We start from the raw sequence: 20,439 nt of genomic DNA, 5'->3' as shown, positions 1-20,439 counted from the left end.
TTCTAAATGCTGTATATTGGAGAGTTACTTTTTGGTAGTCCCTCTAACCATTTGTTGAAATTGAAATGGAAAAAACATTTTATAATTATTTGCAGAAAATATGAAACAAGGTATTGTAGGTGCTCTCTATCAGGGGCGTCATGAGAACTGGTTTGTTTAACACTGAGTTATTAATTATAGTTTTATTTCAGCTCAACACGAAACATTTTAACCCCACCAGACCTTCTTAAGGTTAAAGTGCAGTAGTTCAGATAGCTATGAACATAATGTGCCAATAAAACAAATGTAAACCAAATTTGCACATTTCTCCTTTAACTTCTTATGTTTTGATAAGTATTTGTAGTTTTTTGTTTAATCTGACATTTTACTTATAAAAAGCTGTAAAAATATATGTTTTTATTCTATTCTGTTTTAACTATTTATTGCAAATTCTAATTCATATTCTTTTGTTTATATAAATATTTGTTTCATTTATCATTCTACCATTTATTGAACGTTCTTACTTTAACTACTCATTATGTTTGTTGTTTGTATTCATTTTTTATTTATCTTTTGTTTATTTAATTCCAAATTGAGAAACTTTCACGAAACCCAGTTTGAACCATGAAGAATTACATTTATTTAGGCTTAAATGACTGCAATGTTTTTGTTAAGTTATATTGAATGTCTTCTGAGCTGAGTAGGTGAGGATCAGTTTATTCGGGCAAGTAGCTTCACCTTTAATATATTAGTGGTGTTATTCTTTGTGCTCAAAATGGAGACATAAATGCAAATTCTAGCTTTCTGGCTATAATTTATTTAATATACTGTGTAATATTATAAGCTGCCATCTTCATTTTAAATGTCAGAATGATGTTCATGCCCGTGCTGCCATCTACTGTCGCCACACAACAAAGTCAATCCACAAAAATGTAAAAGGTCAACACAGATGTTTTTTGAAAGTGCTCAAAGTTGATCTTGAATTACAAAATGGTAACACAAAACCCCCAAACAGACTTCTATTTTTAATTGTTGTATGGGGTTTCTGAACCTTTGTCTAACTCAATTATTTAAATTGGATTGAATTCTGTTGCTGTGTTACCATGTGAAACCATCACAGAGTGGAAAAATACATTTGCATTCCTCCTTAACCTCCTCTTGGGTGTGGCATCTCTCTCCCTTTCCTACTCTCTTTTTCCTACACACTCTCTCTCTCACACACACACACACACACACACACACACACACACACACACACACACACACACACACACACACACACACACACACACACACACACACACACACACACATCGTGCTTGGCAAGGATGGAGGTTTTGTTCCCTTGTTCAAAAAAGCACACTTTAAGTCTTTTACTTTACCTATTTATAAGGAGGTGTTAGATTACATGCCTCAAAGGGTGTGGAGTCTTCCTGTATCCTGACAAGACAGAACATGTAGTTTGTGTGTGTGTGTGTGTGTGTGTGTGTGTGTGTGTGTGTGTGTGTGTGTGTGTGTGTGTGTGTGTGTGTGTGTGTGTGTGTGTGTGTGTGTGTGTGTGTGTGTGTGTGTGTGTGTGTGTGTGTGTGTGTGCATGTGTGTGTGTGTGTGTGTGTGTGTGTGTGTGTGTGTGTGTGTGTGTGTGTGTGTGTGTGTGTGTGTGTGTGTGTGTGTGTGTGTGTGATGACGTAGAAGCTGTTGGATCTGGTTTGGCAGGATTTCTGAGGGAAGGGCGACAAAGGAGACAGGCAGAGAGGAAAAGCAGCGGAATAGTTTGAACTGGAGTTTCCCTAAACTATTAGCTTTTTATCTTAACTCTTGTATATTATTCTTCTCCAGCTGGTGTCCACCTATTGGGGTTTGGATTGTATTCACATTTCAGCACTAGGTAAGGTTCTTTATGTTGGATTTTCATTAATTTTGTATCACATGTTACCGTAAACAAAAGAATAGCCAGCAGTGTTTAAGTTGACCACAGACTGAGTTACAGTTCCTTGTTTACCCTAAAATAACATGACACAAGTTGGTAATTCCAGTTTGAAAAGGCAATGGCAGGAATGTTTCGTTTTGCTATGACTCAAAGACACAAAGTGTAGCCAGATGTTGAGCAATCAGTAAAAAGAAAATGTCTTTTTTCATGTAAACTGTAGACCTAGCACCCAGGCAGAGGCGTTATGGAATGTAGCCCTCTTATATTTAAAGATTTCTGCACACACTGATGTACATGTTAGATTAGCTGTCTCCATTTCAGTAAAAAAAACATTCATTTTGTCTTTTAATGGTACATTGAATGCCCTTCTGAATTGAAACAGTTCCTCTGTTTACTATATAAGGAACATCCTAACTTGTTTTTTTATTTGAGCACAGTTTTTCATCAATATTGGATATTTTTGATCACTGACTCACTGTCTCTAGGTACATTAAAAAATAAGAATTAAACAACAGTGTATTATAAAATATTAAGTGGGAATGGCGTTAATCCAGATTTTAAAGTGTGAGCACGGAAAAGTCCTGAGTGATGAGCCACTCCTGTTTGGGGAAATCTAAATATTTTACTTGTTGTAAACAGAACACGATCCTGCACTGCTTCAGAAACTACGCAGGCCTAACCATGGTGTTACCGATCATATAGATATCATTTCTCTTCATGAGCAGTAATGTGATTGGACTTGAGTGTGGGAAAATACTGAAGTTGTATTTTTTCAAGTGGGCCTTACTTTGCTCATTTGCAGGTTCATATCAGTATTTGGTTCCTCTACTGGGACATGTCTCCATTCTTTAATGTTCAGAAAGCTCTTTATGTTTCTCATACTGCCTGTGCTGCAGCACCTCTTTTCACCCTCTGTCTGAAACCAGAGCCAAGTCTGCTCTGATTGGTTAGTTGGCCGGTTCAATTGTGATTGGTCCACCACTTAGAGATGTCCCATTCCTAAGCCTATCAGGTACAATGGGTTGGAGCACTAGCCAATAGAAGCATGAGTGTTACATAGTGATGTCACTATGGTCTGTACGTAAACAAAGGAGTCCAATGCAGGAGCACAAAAACAACAGGGATTTTAGCCTTTGCAGACCATTTACATGCAAAAAAACCTATATAACATCCTACAGGAAAGGGAAACCCCAAAAAGCAGAAAAGGGCTCCTTTAATATATTGTAAAGAAGAAGAATCTGTAACATGCAAGCCACATGTGCATTTGGAAACAATGGCATTTAATTGTCAAACAGAGCCCTGATTGAGTACATAGATTTTGTTTGCAGAGAAAAGTAGACATTCTTTAAACACACAAACACTCTCAGATCAGTATCTAAGTAACATAAGCTCTAGGAAAGACACGCACCACAGGGTTCATGATTGAAGTTATATTAATACGGACTAATGACCCTAAGCTGTTTTCTTTCATGAACCTCATTACATTAGCACACACGACATTGTTCCCAGTGTTAATTCAGCAGCAGCAGCGGTACTGACACAAAACACACACAGCTGAACTAACAAGTGCCCAGGATATAATACAAAATTACTCTTTGGTTTTAAATAAACAAAGTATACTGACGTGCAGCCACACTTGGCTTCAAATTACTGTGGAATTAAATTGTTAAGAAGATTTTAAATGAAGATTTAAAACTGCAGCTATAACAAAGGCTATTGAGTTTGCCACGTGAAACAATTATAAGGCCTTTTTCAATATCAATTACTAGCGGAAGTGTCGTTATCTTACGCAAATGACACCAAGATATAACAACTTTAGACATCATTTCGTATTATGTAACACTGGAAAAGAGCTTTAGCAATTTCATTTGTCACAGGTTCACTCTGACAATAATAGCATTTTCCTCAGCAGACATTTAAACATGTCTTGGTGTGAGAAATATCTGATTCATATTAACAATAACTTTAAAAGACTTATCACAACTTTTTTAGGCTCACAATCCCATATTCACACTGATTTGTCTGTTGGTCAAGTTAATAATTGGCAATTTTGCATGAGCAATATATAATCAAGCATTAAATGTAAAGCTACATGGGTGAGTTTGAGGGTGAGCAGTGGACTCCTTTTTTATAGGAAGGGTGTATGTGTTTCTTAAAAAATTGGGTCTTAAATCTTTATATACAGTCTAAGGTTTGCCAATAATTGGATGAGCAAATTGTAACGACTCTCATGTGAGGGTAAAAACATAGCAATTTGTGCCTTAGCAACATCTGATTTAGCATTAAAAGCAAAGCTACAAGGATTACGGCAGATGGGGAGCAATCTTTTTTTTTTTAAACAAAGGATGTTTGTTAGAAATTAGGTCGTCAATCTTTATATTGAGTCTATGACTAGCCGTAATTTAGATTTAGCAGATTTTAACGACTCCATCAGGGTAAAAGCGTAGCTTAAGCTAGCTGCCGGTTAGCTTATCTTAGCACAAAGACTTTAACAAGGCTGACAGCTACTTTAAACCAAAGTACAAACATTCAAATGTCAAGGTTTCAATCAGATGATAATACTTTAAGAGCAATTGACACGTACACAGTGGAGAATACAGGAAGTGTTCCAGGCCACAATAAAACCACATGACCATAACACAGGACTGAGCCAGGCTACCTGGTTCACTGTGCTTACAGTATTTGTGTTAAACTAAGCTAACTGGCTGCTGGCTCTAACAATAAGAGCACTTCAAAAAGTGTTCGGCCTACAAAATGTGCCTTTGGCGTAAATCAAAAAGTGCTTGGTTGTCAAGCTACAGGTAGCAACACTATCTTGCTGACATTGACATGTCGGTAATAACAGGTGGAACAAAAGAAACCAACAGATGGTCCATATTAATATATCCAAGAGACACTGAAACCCACTAACAAAGACATTTTTCCCCGTCCTGAGCATGTATGACTCTTTTTCTAGGGCTTATAGTATTAACAATTCTATAATCCAACTGTAGAATTATTGTTGAGGGCAATGTATTGTTGCAAAACCCTGCAGGCAGATAAAGATGTTTCTAATGTTACCTCCCTCTCCTTGCAGATGTGGGTAGCTTGTATGGTAGATAAACAAGTTTGTTCATGTTGTGAGTCAGACATGTCAGTTTTGGGTGCAGCTGCTGTATCTTCATGTAACCTGTTTGCATCTGTGAGCTTAGGGAAGATGTGTCCAAAGATAGCAAAACAATATTAGGTTTAGCAAGCATAATATGTAAGTTGATCACACATGGTATTCAGCTATGTTCTGTCTCTATTGGAAACATAACCCTCTTTTCATTCTCCCTCTGTGTTCCAGGTGCACTGTACAGCAGCAAGGATGAACTGGTCAGGGCTGGAGAGTATGTTGAGTGGAGTCAACAAATACTCCACTGCGTTTGGGCGGATCTGGCTGTCCATGGTGTTTGTGTTCCGTGTGATGGTGTTCGTGGTGGCAGCGCAGAGAGTTTGGGGCGATGAGAGCAAAGACTTTGTGTGTAATACTCGGCAGGTGAGATCAACACAGGAACAACACTTCTGTACCTTCAAATGATACTAATTTATTGGTGTAATGTGTTTTCAGCACGAGGTACCTCATTAATGATGTATAAAGATACGCCTTGTGAAGCTGTTGAGGTGTAATGTGGAATCAACATGAGCTCTCGTTTTCTTTTTTTAATTAAAACCTAAATTAACTTTGTACCGTTGTGGCTGTACCAAGTCTGCCTTTTGTTTATTCATTGTGACCATTTCGTAGTTTGTTCATAGCATAACGTAGCTTATCACATTAATAACTGGTAATAAGCTTGTAAAAGTGGTGCTAATATGTGAAGATTATCCTGCTGAAAGAAACCATCATAAATGTTTGTTTGCCACAGACCTTTTTGTGCAATTTTTCCAATGGAAAAATCCCATTGGCTTTTGGTTGAGGCAGCCATTTTGATACTAACTTCCAGATCGGCCTACAAAAATGACTCATCACTGCACCACTCTTAAAGGAAATGTTTGAGTTGTACCATGGGAACTGTAAGATCCATTGATGTTTGGAATACTACAGACTCTAATCTAAGGATATCATGTCTCGTCAATATATGAGGATCACAGGCTAAGGTCTTAGCATATACAACACCATGTAACTGGCAGACAATTAGCAGTATTTATTAAAGGTAAACCTTATAAATGTAACCTTATTTTCGTCTGTAATTCTTATTGAAATCTACGTCCAAATGCTTTATATTTATTTGTTGTCCTTTTTCTCCTTAAAACAGCTGCAGGTTTAAATGTATTGCAGCTTTTTACTGGTATAAAAGGTATTATCATTTTCTGTCAGTAACAGTGGTTTCAAATTCATTCTTTCATGACAGCTGCATTAGCAGTGGTATGATGTGTTACGCTTTTTGCACTTATTGTGAGTTGCTTTGGATAAGTGTCAGCCAAATGTAATGTAATGTATGAAATAAAAGCCCTATTATAGTGAAAACCAGCAAATGCAAAAAGGTTTAAAAAAACAATAATCTTTGATTTTCTTACTAGCCTGGCTGCACCAACATCTGCTATGACCACATCTTCCCCATCTCCCACATCCGTCTGTGGGCGCTGCAGCTGATTTTCGTCACCTGCCCGTCTCTGATGGTGATGGCTCACGTAAAGTACCGTGAAGGAAAGGACGCAAAATACGTTGCGCTGCACCACGGCTCTCACCTGTACGCCAACCCTGGAAAAAAGAGGGGGGGGCTGTGGTGGACCTACCTGCTGAGTCTGGTCTTCAAAGCAGGATTTGACATAGCATTCCTTTACATCCTTTATCGGATATACCATGGATACGACCTGCCCAAGTAATTATCATATCTTTACTTTCATCATTGCAGAAAAACATGAACAGAACAAACTGACACTCTATTGATTTCCTGTTTCGCCTTTAATCGTATCTACTCTTTTGTTTTAGGTTGTCCAAGTGTTCACTGGACCCGTGCCCCAACACCGTGGACTGCTTCATCAGTCGCCCAACAGAGAAAAAGATCTTCATGTTGTTCATGGTTGTCTCCAGCGCACTGTGCATCTTCATGTGTATCTGCGAGATGTTTTATCTCATCGGCAAGCGCATCTCCAAAATAGTAAAGATCCGCCAAGACAACGAGAGGCTCCTATTCGCTGAGCAGCACGAGCTCACCAACATGGCGCCACCCCGGTCCCAGTATCGTAAGACTGATCCAACTCTGTCCGACAGCCAGATGAGTTTAAACAGAAGGGAGAAGATCAGAGAAGGTGGGATTAGTACCACTCTCTAGGACTCGGGGGTCAATAAACTATTGGTTTGTTTTCAGGACCAAAAGTAACCTGAAAAAGACTGACTCAAGGGCAGATCCTGTGACCTGGCTGTACATGAAATATTCATGACTGTTATAAGGTTTCCAACACTGGCCGTTGTATGTTATAACACAAAGACTACTGGTAATACTATGTTTAGATATTTTATTTCATGTTTGTACCTGGACATGGTAAAAGGACTGCATTTACATGGCGCTTTCCCCGACTTTGCAACGCACAAGGGCTTTTACATATCTAAGTCAGCTTTCCACATTCACACACTTTGGTCCATGCCATCAGGAGCAACATGGGGATAAGTATCTTGCCTAAGGACACATCAACGTGTTGACTGCAGAGGTTGGGTATTTAACCACTAACCTTCCAGTTGGAGGACAACCATCTACCTCCTGCCACCACATGCCATCAACCTACGGCTGAATATAAGCGGACAGACGTCCAGGAGCTGGCTTTATAGCACAAATGGAATCTGGTGTTGTGTTTGAGGGCATTGTTGATCTATTTTTTTTTTATCTTGAACCAACAACGTTATATCAATGTCATTTTAATTGTATGGTGTAAATATTGTAAATGTACAGCACTTGGTACCTTAGCTTTATAAAATGTGTGAGCAAGAAGAAGATTGCCTCCCGTACTCTGTGAGATCATACTTTTTCTACAAAAAAAGGACCAAAAGGAACGGATGCCCCACATGAAGAGGGTAATTACCCATCAACATGTGTCTGTTTGCACCATGGGAGATGGTCTAAATCTAGATTTGGATATTGCTAAGAGGACATTTTTAACCACCTTGCTGGACACATATTGGCTGTAAGATGTCATGGGATAAGGTCATGTGTACTTTGGTTAAATCCCCAGGAACAGAACAGACTACTTCTGTTCTGAGAAGAGTCAACTGGAATTTCAAAATGCTAATTGTCAACAGATTTCGGGTTTTTTTTACCCATAAAATTCTATATTTAATAAAAATGCTGATTGATCTCAGTGTCAGACAAACCTTTGTTATTTCTATTATGTTTTCCTCATAGATATATAACGTTTTATTCTGCTCCTAATAATAGTAACACACACACACTAGAGAAGGGTAATGCTTGATAGAAATCCAGCAGCAGGTTCAAGTTGTATGTATTTGTGGCCTATCTATTTTAATACCCTAGAAATATGGCAAACACAGCAGGTATTTTGCATATCATAGCTATACCAAGTACTATAATTTACAATTATGGTGAGCAACCATGCGTAACGCGTAGCATACTGTGCACATAAACGCAGTTATTTTGTTGAGGTCATCAATCAAAAATTGGATCGAAGCAGTGTCGTTATGTTCTGTTACCACTAGATGGCAGCATTGGAGCGCAATCTCCAAGTTAAACAAACCACTGTGTCTATAGACATTTCCGGGGTTTTTTATCAAACGTTTACATTTTATTGATTTTCAAGGGACGAACGGTAAAAGAAGCAGGCACTGTCAACACCTATTAATCAGTTATCAAGGTAAGAAATTGCACAAACAGCAGCCGTGCTACATAAATTCACGTGCTGTTAATGTGCATTTGTACAGCTGTTCACGTGGACGGAGCATGTAACAAGCCCGCAAAACCCACTCTGCTGACTTCCAAGTAGTTCTTGAATTCCTATTTCATTTAGGCACTTTCTGCATTTTTGACCAATTTGCCAGTACATATTACCTTAAATGGATTGTGTTGCTTACTACACAAAGTAAGTGGCTCTTAAGACATATAAAACACTCTGTTAATAAGTTTAAAGTGTGTTAAGTGAAATGTCCTTCTTAACCTTAATATTTACAGTACAAATTAATATTGGCAGATCTGTATCTGGAAATAAAAACTATCCGACGAGGATGGGATTCGAACCCACGCGTGCAGAGCACAATGGATTAGCAGTCCATCGCCTTAACCACTCGGCCACCTCGTCTGCGCATGTACACTCTATATGAGACAACAAAAGTCACGTGTTTAAAAAAAAAACGAATACACGAAAATAATAATATTAGAGTTCTACAGACACATTTAAAGCTTTGTTCTTTTCCGACACTATTGATAGTTGGTCTAAGTTACTCACCTTGATTCTTTCTTTCTATCATGAGATCGCCATCAAAATGTATAAAAGTGTTTTTCTTTCTCTCCTGAAGCCTCAAAGTTAACAACAACTGATTCTAAAATGTATATACCGAGAGGTTCATTATTCTAAACGATATTGAAAAAAACACTTAAATGATTGGTAGTGGAGATCATAAAGTTCATTATACATTTTCACAATAAATGCAGTAAATTTACTCTGCCTTGCCCAAAACCTAAAACAAGAAAGCAAATTAAGGCAACCAACTCAGTAAATAAGTCATCAGTAGCAGGTCAACATCAAATTATATGTCCAAGCTTTCACTTAGACCATGATGACAGGCTTGGGAGATTATTATATTATTATTATTTTTGGTTAAATTCCCTTTCTCGTTTTAATGTTGTATTTAAACATAGTAGTGTGTAAGGTAGACCACCAGAGGGCGATGTACATCACAAAGAGACAGCCTGCAATCCACCTGGCTTCACCTACCGGGTGTTTCATAAAGCAGGATTGGAGAGCTGATGTGACATAATGGTGGAGCATTTATTTCAAATCAAGCAACAGGAATGTGAATATCAAGAACAGGAATGTGTTTCAGCCTGAAAAGTGTGCCTTTTTCACCATTGTGAAAAAAGGATGGTGACAACTGCTTTATGTCAAGGTGACCCCGACACCTCTGCTGACAGAGGGGAGGACATCATGAGGTGTGTCGTATCAGCTGAAGTGTGTGAGAACTGAGCACACTAAGAGAGATTGTTTTTCACTTTGGCTGTAAAGCACACAATGTTATAAATGAGATTAAGCAGTTAATCCAAACCTTTTTTCAACATTTGATTTATTGTGATGTATGAGAGTCATTTCTCAGATTTCATTCAATTGATAAAATCAGTAGGCTCTGTATGAAAGAGCCCACACAAATAAATGATCATTTTAATTAAATGAAATAAATAAGCAAAGGGAAAAATATAAAGTTACTGATGAAATTGGCATTGATTAAATACAAATACACTACAGACACCTTTTGTTCCAGATAGTTGGTTTATAGGTTATGATGTACTGACAGCTACCCTGTGGGCTTAGCACTTGAAACTTCATGTGATTAAAGAAATGACCCAAAATATGTTATTAATATGATATTGCCAATGGCAAACTAGCACGGCCTCAACGGCCTTCTTTGTTAACGAAAAGGCAATTGTTAGTGGTTGCATGGTTCAATGATCATCATAAATGAACAGTTTTTTTAGTCAATAAGGTGGATGGTAGATCGTGAACAGGGGATTTTCTTTGTACACAAAATTACAAGGAGTTTAAAACAAGTCTCTATATTATTAAAATGATAATCATAAATCAGCTGTTCAATTTTCTCACATGATTCATGCAATCACAATATTTAATATCTCCCCTTTTCTCACAACAGGAACAATCAATTGGTATCTAACATAAGAAATAAGAAAAACAATTGCTTATCTTTCAAAATGAACATAAATAGCATTCGTAAAAAAGTCCATTCGTAAACTCACATTGGTTTTCTTTGTTTGGCTGGCAGTCTTTGGAGGGAAAGAAGGGCGTTGCGGGCCTGGAAGGGCAGAGTATTATACTGTTGGGTGGAGGAGAGGTCTTTACTTGATTAACAGTCTAGGTGGTGAAGAAGGTAGAGAGGTCATTTTTATTGACAGAAGCAGAAAAGAAAAGATTGCAAGGACAAAAAGCATTAAATATACCATAGATCATAGAATATCATCATAGAATAACCATAGAATCATAGATATACAGCCGCAGGAAAAAAACAAGACACCACTTCAGCATTATCATTCTCTCTTGTTTGATTATTTATAGACATGTCTTTGAGTTAAAGGATTCTTTTTTTAAAATTATTATTGTATTCTCTAAACTACTGAGAACGTTTCTCTGTGTTGGAATGCAACAGACACTGGAATGGCTGCCAGACATGTAGAGAGAAAGATTTAAGAAATATTTGGAGTGGTCACTTCATTTTTTCCGGAGCTGTATATAAACCCCCCTCCCCATTTTTTGACGTCACCTTGGCTGAAAAATACCGATCCCATTGACCTACATTAGGAAAGAGGAGTTTGTAAATCAGCAGATCATTTTTACGGAAATCAACTTGTCAGAACTCGAGTAGCCCACATTAAGTGTAAATGCGCTAAAAGCTGAATCTAGCATTTCCCTCTCTGTTCATTTGACTGAGCCACGATCTATGGCTCGGAACTACACATAGCACCTGTAAGATGTAGACTCATGTGTCTGTTTGTTAAGCTTACTGCAATTTATCTTGGGTTCTGTGTGTATATGCAAATTGGGATGAGCCTACCTCCATTTGAGATGGTGGATGGCATCTGTAGCAGGTAAAAAAAAAGCAGGAAAATGATCTCTAACAGTTAAGTTTCAACAAAAGCAGTTTAGCCAGTTAGCAGCCAAGCATAGCTACTGACACGGTCTCTAATGCTTCATGGTTGCTATTTACACATGGCCCCCAATCCAAATATAAATGGGGTCTCAAATCAAAAACACTTTCTCTAGTGGCTTGTAACGTTTATTTTGTGATACTCTTACTTAGTTTAATGTTTTTTGTAGTGCTTCTTAGGGGCCTCAAAATGAATGCAGCATGATATCTTATAAAAAGGTCACATATTGGGTTAAAGTGAAAATAAATAAACAATACAAAATATATTTTGAGCACATTTTAAATCACAGAAAGATGCTTATCAATCTAGAATACATAGCAGCAACTGAGTTGGTTCAGTCTGACATATCCTTCAGAGGGGATTTCTTTTTAATCATTTGTTTCACCCAAGGCATGAGTAACTATAAACCTGGGTTATTCAGATTGTTCTGCAAAATCCTGAAACAACTGTCAAGATTTTTTTTTGGTGTGGTTTAACCAGGGAATAAATTTGGAGGTGCTTCACTGTAAAAAATAAATAATCCCCTGTCGGCATTATGTAATATGTCTTCGAAGTCCCAGTCCGCTATCAGCTAGGTTTCTGTAGGGAGGGGAACACACGCCTGACACACACTCATACACAAGCAGTTTCCTGTGATGGCCAAAATATCAGCCCACACTGCTGCTTTCTCTGAGCTCACGGTTTAAAATAGCTCCTGCTTCCTCTCAGGTCTTTACCATGATATTTGTGATGGTCTTATATAATCGGCACCTCCTGATCTTTTCTTCCTCTTCATCTTAGCGCTTGAATTCCATTCTGCCAGCCTATATACATGTCTTTTTACTCTCCCTTCGGTGGCTTTGACAGAGAAAACAGGAGAAAAAGAGACTGTTTTCATGGCAAGCCAGACTGACAAACATTAAAATCCACCTCTTCTGTCTTTGGTTGCTGCTTCTGTGGTGTGGTAATCGAGGAATGAAATGTAAAAGATGTCAATTGGAAGAATTGTCCCTGGATTTAATTTATCTTTTATTGTTTATTTTGTGACAACTTCATCACTTGCAATCTCCCACAAGCAGCTCACCAATATCTTGCATGCTGCAGGGCTCTCTTATTACAGTCTGAAGACGCTTTTCCTTTATTTCATTTCGAATACAGGAAGTGAGTGTTTGGTTTATATAAGCTGCTCTAAACACTTTGCTGAGGAAATACACCTTTCTAACCGGCTTTTGTCTGAAAACCTGAACTGACAAGCTTGTAACATTGAAGCCGAGCACCGATTATTCATTCTTCCAAAAATAATTATCTTAGTTTTATCTTCGTTTAATTGAATGCGTTATCATTGATTTGTTATAGCACCTACTCATGGCTTGAATTGGACAAAAATACCCAGCGGAAATTGTGATGTTTTTCCTCAATTTTAGCCATTAGGACCATGTACATATTAAAAAGAAGAGGACCCAGAATGGAGCCTTATGGAGCATCATTTGTGTTTGCTCAGAGTAAATACGTACCTGTAGCAACAAAATTGTCCCTGTCTTTTAAGAAGAGTTAAAAACAATTAAAAAATGTCCTAAAAAGTCCCACTCAGTTTTCAGGGATTCAGCTCGGGACTGTATATGGGGGACGATAGGTTGGAACGTGTCAGGTGGGCGGGACGTTGCCAGGAGTTCAATGTAAAGCCAGACGATATTTCGGTTATGACGTCAAGACCGACGCAAATCTAGATCAGTTTGTTTGTACCCCCGTATTTAGAGATGTGGGTAAGGAGGAAAAGAGAGAGGTTGTATTTTCTGACACTTTGAGTCTCCTTACACACCGGGGACACATGTTTATGTATAGAAGACATCAAAAAGTGCATTTTGCATAATAGGGGACCTTTAAGTAATATTTTGTTAATGATGTCAACTGCACCACTAATATCTAATTACAGATGCAGCAGAAAGCATGTAATGTTAGTCATTAAAAACGATTGCTACTCTATGGATGGATGTTATCAGTCCTATTGGAATTCATTTTGAATAATATTCACTAGTTGGCTACAAAGAAAAACTTCAAGTGAATGCTTAGGTCGGTCCAATTGTTGTGTTTTCTTCGACTTAAAACTTGTATTTATTTATACAAATTTTAAATCAGAAAAACATGATCAACTGGCCAGGCCCGGCGCCAAGGGCGGGCAGTCAAGGGCATGCAGTCTTTTGTTAACTGTAACCCAGTAACCCAGTTAACAAAAGGGTTAAACACACAAAAAGTTCCAAGCCAATCGTTTCAGAGTTTCCAACACAGAAGTGCGTTAGCCAATCAGTATGCAGATCCTGCAGTACTGGAGGTGGGCTTTACTGCACTTGCTAGTCAGATGTGAGGTGACAGTGAAGGTAGAGACCTGCTGCTGAACAGCAAAAAGGAAAGTTATGAGGCCATGAATGTAAAAACAGAACGTGTAGGGCCGAATATATTTAAATTTCAGCTGTTATGAAGCAAAGAAACGTAATGTGTGTGAATGTGGTGCCTATAATTAATCAGTAAATCAATATGCCGATGTGCCCCTGCCACTTATTATTCTTAAATTGGGCCCGCCATGGTCAATCAAATGCCCGCCCACAGATTTATATCTGCCAGCGGGTCTGCAACTAGCTAACATCCAACCAGCTAGCATGTAGCATCTATGTACTTCAAGCTAATATCCGTAGTGGCCAAATGTAATACAAATTTGGGTCAGTTTGTGTAGTCACTGAGCCTAAAAAGACTTATTCCCATGGACTTACATTGAGAAAGAGATGTCTATAAATCAGCATCACAGAACAAACACTTTAATAGCCCTTGTGATAAAATCATTAGGTCCTAACAGTTGTCCAATGTGCTTGAAGCTGAATACAGTTATTTTATTTAGGAGGCGGTGCTTGAGGAAAGTGCACATAGTCATTTGACCCAGTCCGACTACTTTTTGTAAATACAGTCAGGCTATTTGTGGTTTATGTGTCAATGAGCACAGTTAAAAGAACAGGGACTGCTTTCAACGCTGTGTCCAGTTCTCTCATACATCCATGAGGAAAGACTTGAAAAAACATCACTTTCCCTTTTCATCCTGGAAACTACAAGCCAATCTATTACTGTTGACTATATATGTTCAACAAAAGAAATTGACAATTTTAGGTCACAAGTAGGTGCAGGAAAATACTAAAGATGATGATGATGGAGTGCTGTTGTTGCCATTGGTAAGGAATCCCAGATAATAAGCTTCCATTTTCTGTTTTCTTATTACCGTGCAGCCTGAGATACAACCTTGAATCCTGATGCCTTCCACTTTATATTCTTGAATGCGTGTCTTTGTGTGCGTGTGCGATATATTCTGGTGAGATTCAGCAGCTCCTTTCGTCCTTCTCTCTTCACACATGCAGTGCATACAAACAGCTAGCACCCACACACAGACCGACACACACAGACACACACATAGACAACAACCAAAAAACAGCAGCCACCCACACACACACCCCCACAAAGTCAAATACACAACAATAAGAAGAATAGATGCCTAACAGAGAGAACGGCAGATAAAGACAATGATGGGCAGAGCACTTGGATCTTCTGCACTTCTGTTACATTAATACTGTAATAATCACTAAAGGATGAAGACCTAAGGCCACAGATAAACTTCATTGTTTGCCTGCATGCAGAATGTGAGCTTAAAAATGGATATTGTGTAAATGGTCAGCGAAGATACAGAAAGGAATCAACATCTTGTCAGTGGGAGGATAAAGAAGGTTGTTTTTATCACACTACATGGTGTTGCCGTGGCATTTCATTTTGCACAGCTTTTATTCTTATCTTTTCCCATTCGACACTGTGATAAATTACCATGAATAGGACGTTACATCCTGACTTACATTTAATCTACCTGAGGATTTTACCAAAGTGACTTAACGGAAGTGCATTCAAGCACGAGGGTAACCAGCAGCAAGAATCCTTAGCTTCACCAAAGCCAAACCATTTTATTGACCAAGGTGCAGTGGAAACAGCTGGGTTTTCTCTCTGCGATGTGTAGACTTTATGCCCTTCTAAAAATCAATGGGGAGCTCGTGCCAACATTTAAGAGCTGAAACAAAAACAAATGCTTGCTACAGTACGGCAGCACATATAACCAAAAGGAGCGGAGGATGGTGCAAAAACAAATATGTAGGAGCCGATTAGCGCTCATGATATTTAAGTGGAAACCAATGTTTGTTATCCTCAGCTTCCACCTGAAGGGTAAAACGTTTTTGACTATGCAGACATGGGCATACACATGCAGAAACTGAGTTGAGCTGAGTTATTGTGTTTCAGTGTCATCCTTTGTATGCCGATGGAAAGCAGATTTGAGTTTCTTGGACAACAGTAATTGAAAAACAAATAGACAGAGTCTTCAATAGGAAACTTGCGTATCTTACCTTTAGTCAACAGACAAGGTATTTTACCTGTACAAAGCAAAGCAACACCTCAGGGGCATTAAATGGTGGCTTGGCCTCTACAAACAAACGTAGCTCCAAAATAGCCTGATGGCTGAAATCATCAACAAAAATAACACGTTTAAATAGTCCACAATTTCTGGAGGTCCTCGGCCCTCCTCTCAGGACCCAGTCTAATGTAAGAGGCCAAAAACAGGTTAACGGGAGGCTTTTATTGCCTGACTGATCACCTGTGTAGCTCCCGTCCCATGTAACTTACCATGTATAAAAGAACTCCTCTTCATGTATAGAACTATGGGTATTATTTAGTCCTCTGGCTCATTACCTGCATAAACTGCTTAAACCTTGTGACTTTTTATACTTTATTTGATAAATGAGTCAAACTTACTTGGGGTGCCTCCATTTAACTCAAAGAATAGTCAGGTATCAGCCTCCTAGTATGTATATAAATCGCTGTGACTTTTTAAACTGTTTATCTATCTGTTTTTCTAATCAAATATGACTCAACAATCATTTTTTGAATGCAAAGCAACTAAACCCGGTTATTTATTACTCCAAATAAACAAAAGTTGTACTACTAAAATTAAAATATTCAGTTTCCAAAAATAACTTCGAATGTTTTCTAATTAACTTACATAACACAAATGCATACCATTAGATACCTCTATTCCTAAACATATACTGTGCTTTCACACTCCACACACACTCACTCTACACAATAAAGAAGTCAGTGACGTGCGGTGAGGGGAGGCAGGTGAGGCACCATGAAAAGTAAAATGAAGAAATAAATGTAATGATCATATTTATCCAGTTGTTTGTATTATAAAGCTATTTTCCTTTTAATTTCACCAGTTTTACATTATGTTGATCCAAAATCACTGAATTTTCATATTCACGTTCAAACACTGAGAACCGCTGCTCGGTGAGGCACCAACCTGCTGACATGCTATACAGTGAGACTGTAACTGCTGTCTGTCTGTATGTCGCTATTAAAATGTTCAAACACTCTGGCTATATTAACTAATTTCCATACTTTAGCTGGTGTATATAATATACAGTGTTTTTTGTCAACTGTATGTCTGTAACGTGTCTCTTGTGCTGAGCAAAACCGCTGCGAAGAGAGACTAGGTGAGGCACGCAGTTCTCCTGCCTCATGGCAGTGGGTGCTAGTGAGTCCAGTGATTCTTCGTGCGCTGCAGAATAAGTGACAGCGAGCTAAAATTTACAGTTAAGTCAAGTGCAGTCGTTTGCTTTTTTTTTCGTCTCGCCTGACCCTACTTTTAGAATGGAGGATTGCATATCCAAACTAAAACAATTTTCATAAGATGAACATTTAATAAGATGCTCTAAGGCAGTGTGCGAACTACGGGGGGACTCGGGGGATCCGAGACCCCCTGAAACTGACACGAGATCCCCCGAAAACATGATTTGGGAAATGTTGGGGGGTCTCTAAAATATTGGCAAAATGTGTTTTATTGATATTGAAATCGTGTGTAACGGGAACTATTTGCATATCAGAAGTGTTGTGTTTACATCAAAGATAAAATAAACAGATATGACAACGACTGCAGTCTATCCCCATAATTTCTCACGAATTCTAGGCCTGTTTGTGTGTGGTTGTGCCTCTTTCCCATGCGCATTTTGATACAATGTATGTTGTGGGTGTGGCCGAAGTTTGAGAAAGTGTTTTTTTAATAATTCCGTCTTCAGTCAGATCGTGTAAGTGCAAGTGGTCAGCGTTAGCAATGGCTAAACGACAGCAAGGCACTCTTTCCCATTTTGGATTTTTTTAAAAAAGCAAAAGTTCTGAGGAACAAGATGTTGTTCAGTCAGCAGATGACAGTGGACAAGCGTCCGCAACCACGTGCATTACTGGAAACGCTGGACCCACGGTCAGCGTGCAGCAGGACCAACGGTCAGCATGCAGCATGCAGCAGGATCGAGCAGGCAGCATGGAGCTATCTGCCGGTGAGTCCACGTCCGTGGCCCTCTCTCACCCGAGCATCTGGACGAGCCAGCAGTGGACAGAGTGGAAGTCTCGAAACCCCTGGCTGTATACAAAGGATGGCAAGTTGGGATGCTCTGTCTGCCGGGACACAAAAACCCTTTTATCGGAAATGGGAAGTGGCACACACCTGTCTGAGGAATGGATACACGGGGATGTAAGTAGCCAGACACAATTCGGGTTACGTAAAAAAATATACAAACATAGGGATAGCAACGCGCACAGAAGGGCAGTCGAGATAACAGAAACCAAGCAAAAGGACATTCTACCCAACAGAGTTACTGCGATTAATGCCAAAGCGACAGAAGAAACGGCACTGTCCTTTAGATCGGCCTATATGGAGGCCAAGGAAAGGCTAGCCTATCAGAAGCTACCTGCTATAATGAAATTGCAAGAGCTGAATGGGGCAAAAGTGGGTCCTGTGCACAAATCAGACAAATCATGTGCTGAAATGATTGGTCATATTGCGCAGGAAATGAGAAGAAAGTTAGTTTCAAACATAAAAGAAATGAATTCAAGAATCAGCCTAACCATTGATGAGAGCACAGTGCACGGACGTGCCTATCTCATTATTTATGTAAGATGTGACGTGAGTGGGAAAGGAGACGTGGACAATGTATTTTTGGACATTGCAGAGCTGACACAGGGCACAAATGCAGAATCCATTTTCAATAGTTTGAGACAGAGTTTGCGCCAAGCTGGGTTAGATGACGAGTTTTTGGGCCGGAACCTCATTAGCATCGCCACAGATGGTGCTGCAGTCCTCACCGGTAAAACCACTGGGCTGATTGCGAGGCTGAAACGCGATTTCCCCAACATACAGTCAATCCACTGTCTCGCCCACCGCCTTGAATTGGCTGTCCATGACTCACTCAAGGAGGTTGCTGGATGTAACCACTTTGAGATTTTCATCTCCAAGCTCTATGCTCTGTACCACCAGTCCGCAAAGAATGCACGCTTGCTTGAGGAGGCGGCTGCTGACCTCAATATGCAGGTTTTGAGAATCGGACAAATATTCACTATACGATGGGTGGCTAGTAGCTTTACACGCGATGCGTGTGTGGAGGTGTGGAGCCTGTGTGCGTAATTGCCGTAAAGCTGTGCTGTCCGCGTATGATTCTGTATGTAGGATTGTGTTTTCGAGATCCGCGCTCTGAGTCAAGCGCAAGAGCAAGCGCCCCCCCCCCCCCCCCCCCCCCCGAGAGAAAAATGGGACCCCCCGAAAATCTCGGCATAGTTCGAACACTGCTCTAAGGTTCAAATCTGTTTGTGATGACGTCAGTGCCTCACCAGCCATGAACTTCACCGCACGTCACTGAAAGAAGTGCAGGACTGAGTCATAGCTTGGAAGCGTTTAGACCAAAATCATTTTTCAGCATAATATAAAAAGCACGTGCAATGTCAGATTAGTCAGTGTACTCACGAAGCCGGGGAATATGAGGAAGGAGCTGGGTAATGGCCGTCCGGAAGGGTGCGGCGGAAACAGCAGCGACAGTCCACGGCAGCAGCAGACGGATAGGCGGGGAACAGATCTCCAGTGTTCCACAGGAGTTATCCTCGCTGTCAGTCACAATGTGTGTGTCCTATAGCACATAAATCAACTAAGCCACAAGTCCATATGCTTTCTCATGACGACCCAACAGTAACTTGTCCTAACTTATTCATAGGCGCCGATACCGTGGGTGCTTCGGGGCCCGAGCACCCACGGAGATTGCCGAGCACCCACGGAGATTTAACCGCACACACGGAGATTGCCGAGCACCCACGAAGATTTAAACCGTTTAACCGCCAATGGCACCCACCGGCAGAAACATAAATCGGCGCCTATGAACTTATTCACTGCCAAAGCTAACCGTATGCAATCTAACGGCTTCTTGGCTAGCTAGCCTATAGCTAGAGATGTTATTATCAAACATTATAACTACTTAGTTACAGTACAAAACCATACTCAAACTCAAATTCACCTCTCGTAGATCACAAACGTGCAAAACATTGGATTACTGGTCGTCAACCACGAAGTTATGAATTTACCTGCTCTCTTTTACTCTCTAATGCTTACTCAAATGTAACACCCATGTCTCTGCGCGACTCTCAGAGCCGAGGCCTGGAAACGCGGGACTAAGACCCGCCCCTTTACCTCAGAATGAAATCGTATTGGCTGACCATTTTAGTACATTCCAATTAAAATACAGAAAAGCAAAGACTGATAGGTATAAAGCAGGTTCGGCTGTGAACTACACGTGCTTTCCATAGTATAGAGAC

The 20,439-nt window shown here is 39.6% G+C and overlaps 1 protein-coding gene and 1 non-coding gene across 2 annotated transcripts; one reads left to right on the top strand and one right to left on the bottom strand.

Moving 5' to 3' along the window:
• The first annotated feature begins 1,613 nt into the window (after window positions 1-1,613).
• On the top strand, window positions 1,614-8,239 carry gjb9a (gap junction protein beta 9a). The gene is made up of 4 exons (XM_063909323.1): window positions 1,614-1,867; window positions 5,238-5,429; window positions 6,452-6,753; window positions 6,864-8,239. The coding sequence occupies exons 2-4, from the start codon at window positions 5,259-5,261 to the stop codon at window positions 7,204-7,206; spliced, it is 816 nt and encodes a 271-aa protein (XP_063765393.1). The 5' UTR covers window positions 1,614-1,867; window positions 5,238-5,258; the 3' UTR covers window positions 7,207-8,239.
• An 857-nt stretch (window positions 8,240-9,096) lies between these two features.
• On the bottom strand, window positions 9,097-9,178 carry trnas-gcu (transfer RNA serine (anticodon GCU)). The gene has a single exon. It is a non-coding gene; the product is annotated as a tRNA-Ser (tRNA).
• Window positions 9,179-20,439: the final 11,261 nt, after the last annotated feature.

The sequence above is a fragment of the Eleginops maclovinus genome, chromosome 19, assembly GCF_036324505.1.
Source record: "Eleginops maclovinus isolate JMC-PN-2008 ecotype Puerto Natales chromosome 19, JC_Emac_rtc_rv5, whole genome shotgun sequence".
Classification (NCBI taxonomy): Eukaryota; Metazoa; Chordata; class Actinopteri; order Perciformes; family Eleginopidae; genus Eleginops; species Eleginops maclovinus.
Note: the sequence above shows the minus strand (reverse complement) of the source record. Positions and strands in the feature narration are given on the sequence as shown.

Coding starts and splice junctions, on each gene's coding strand:
- gjb9a (XM_063909323.1), top strand. CDS start 5,259: ATGAACTGGTCAGGGCTGGAGAGTATGTTGAGTGGAGTCAACAAATAC. Junction 5,430..6,451: donor TTGTGTGTAATACTCGGCAG/GTGAGATCAACA, acceptor TTTTCTTACTAG/CCTGGCTGCACCAACATCTG. Junction 6,754..6,863: donor CATGGATACGACCTGCCCAA/GTAATTATCATA, acceptor CTTTTGTTTTAG/GTTGTCCAAGTGTTCACTGG.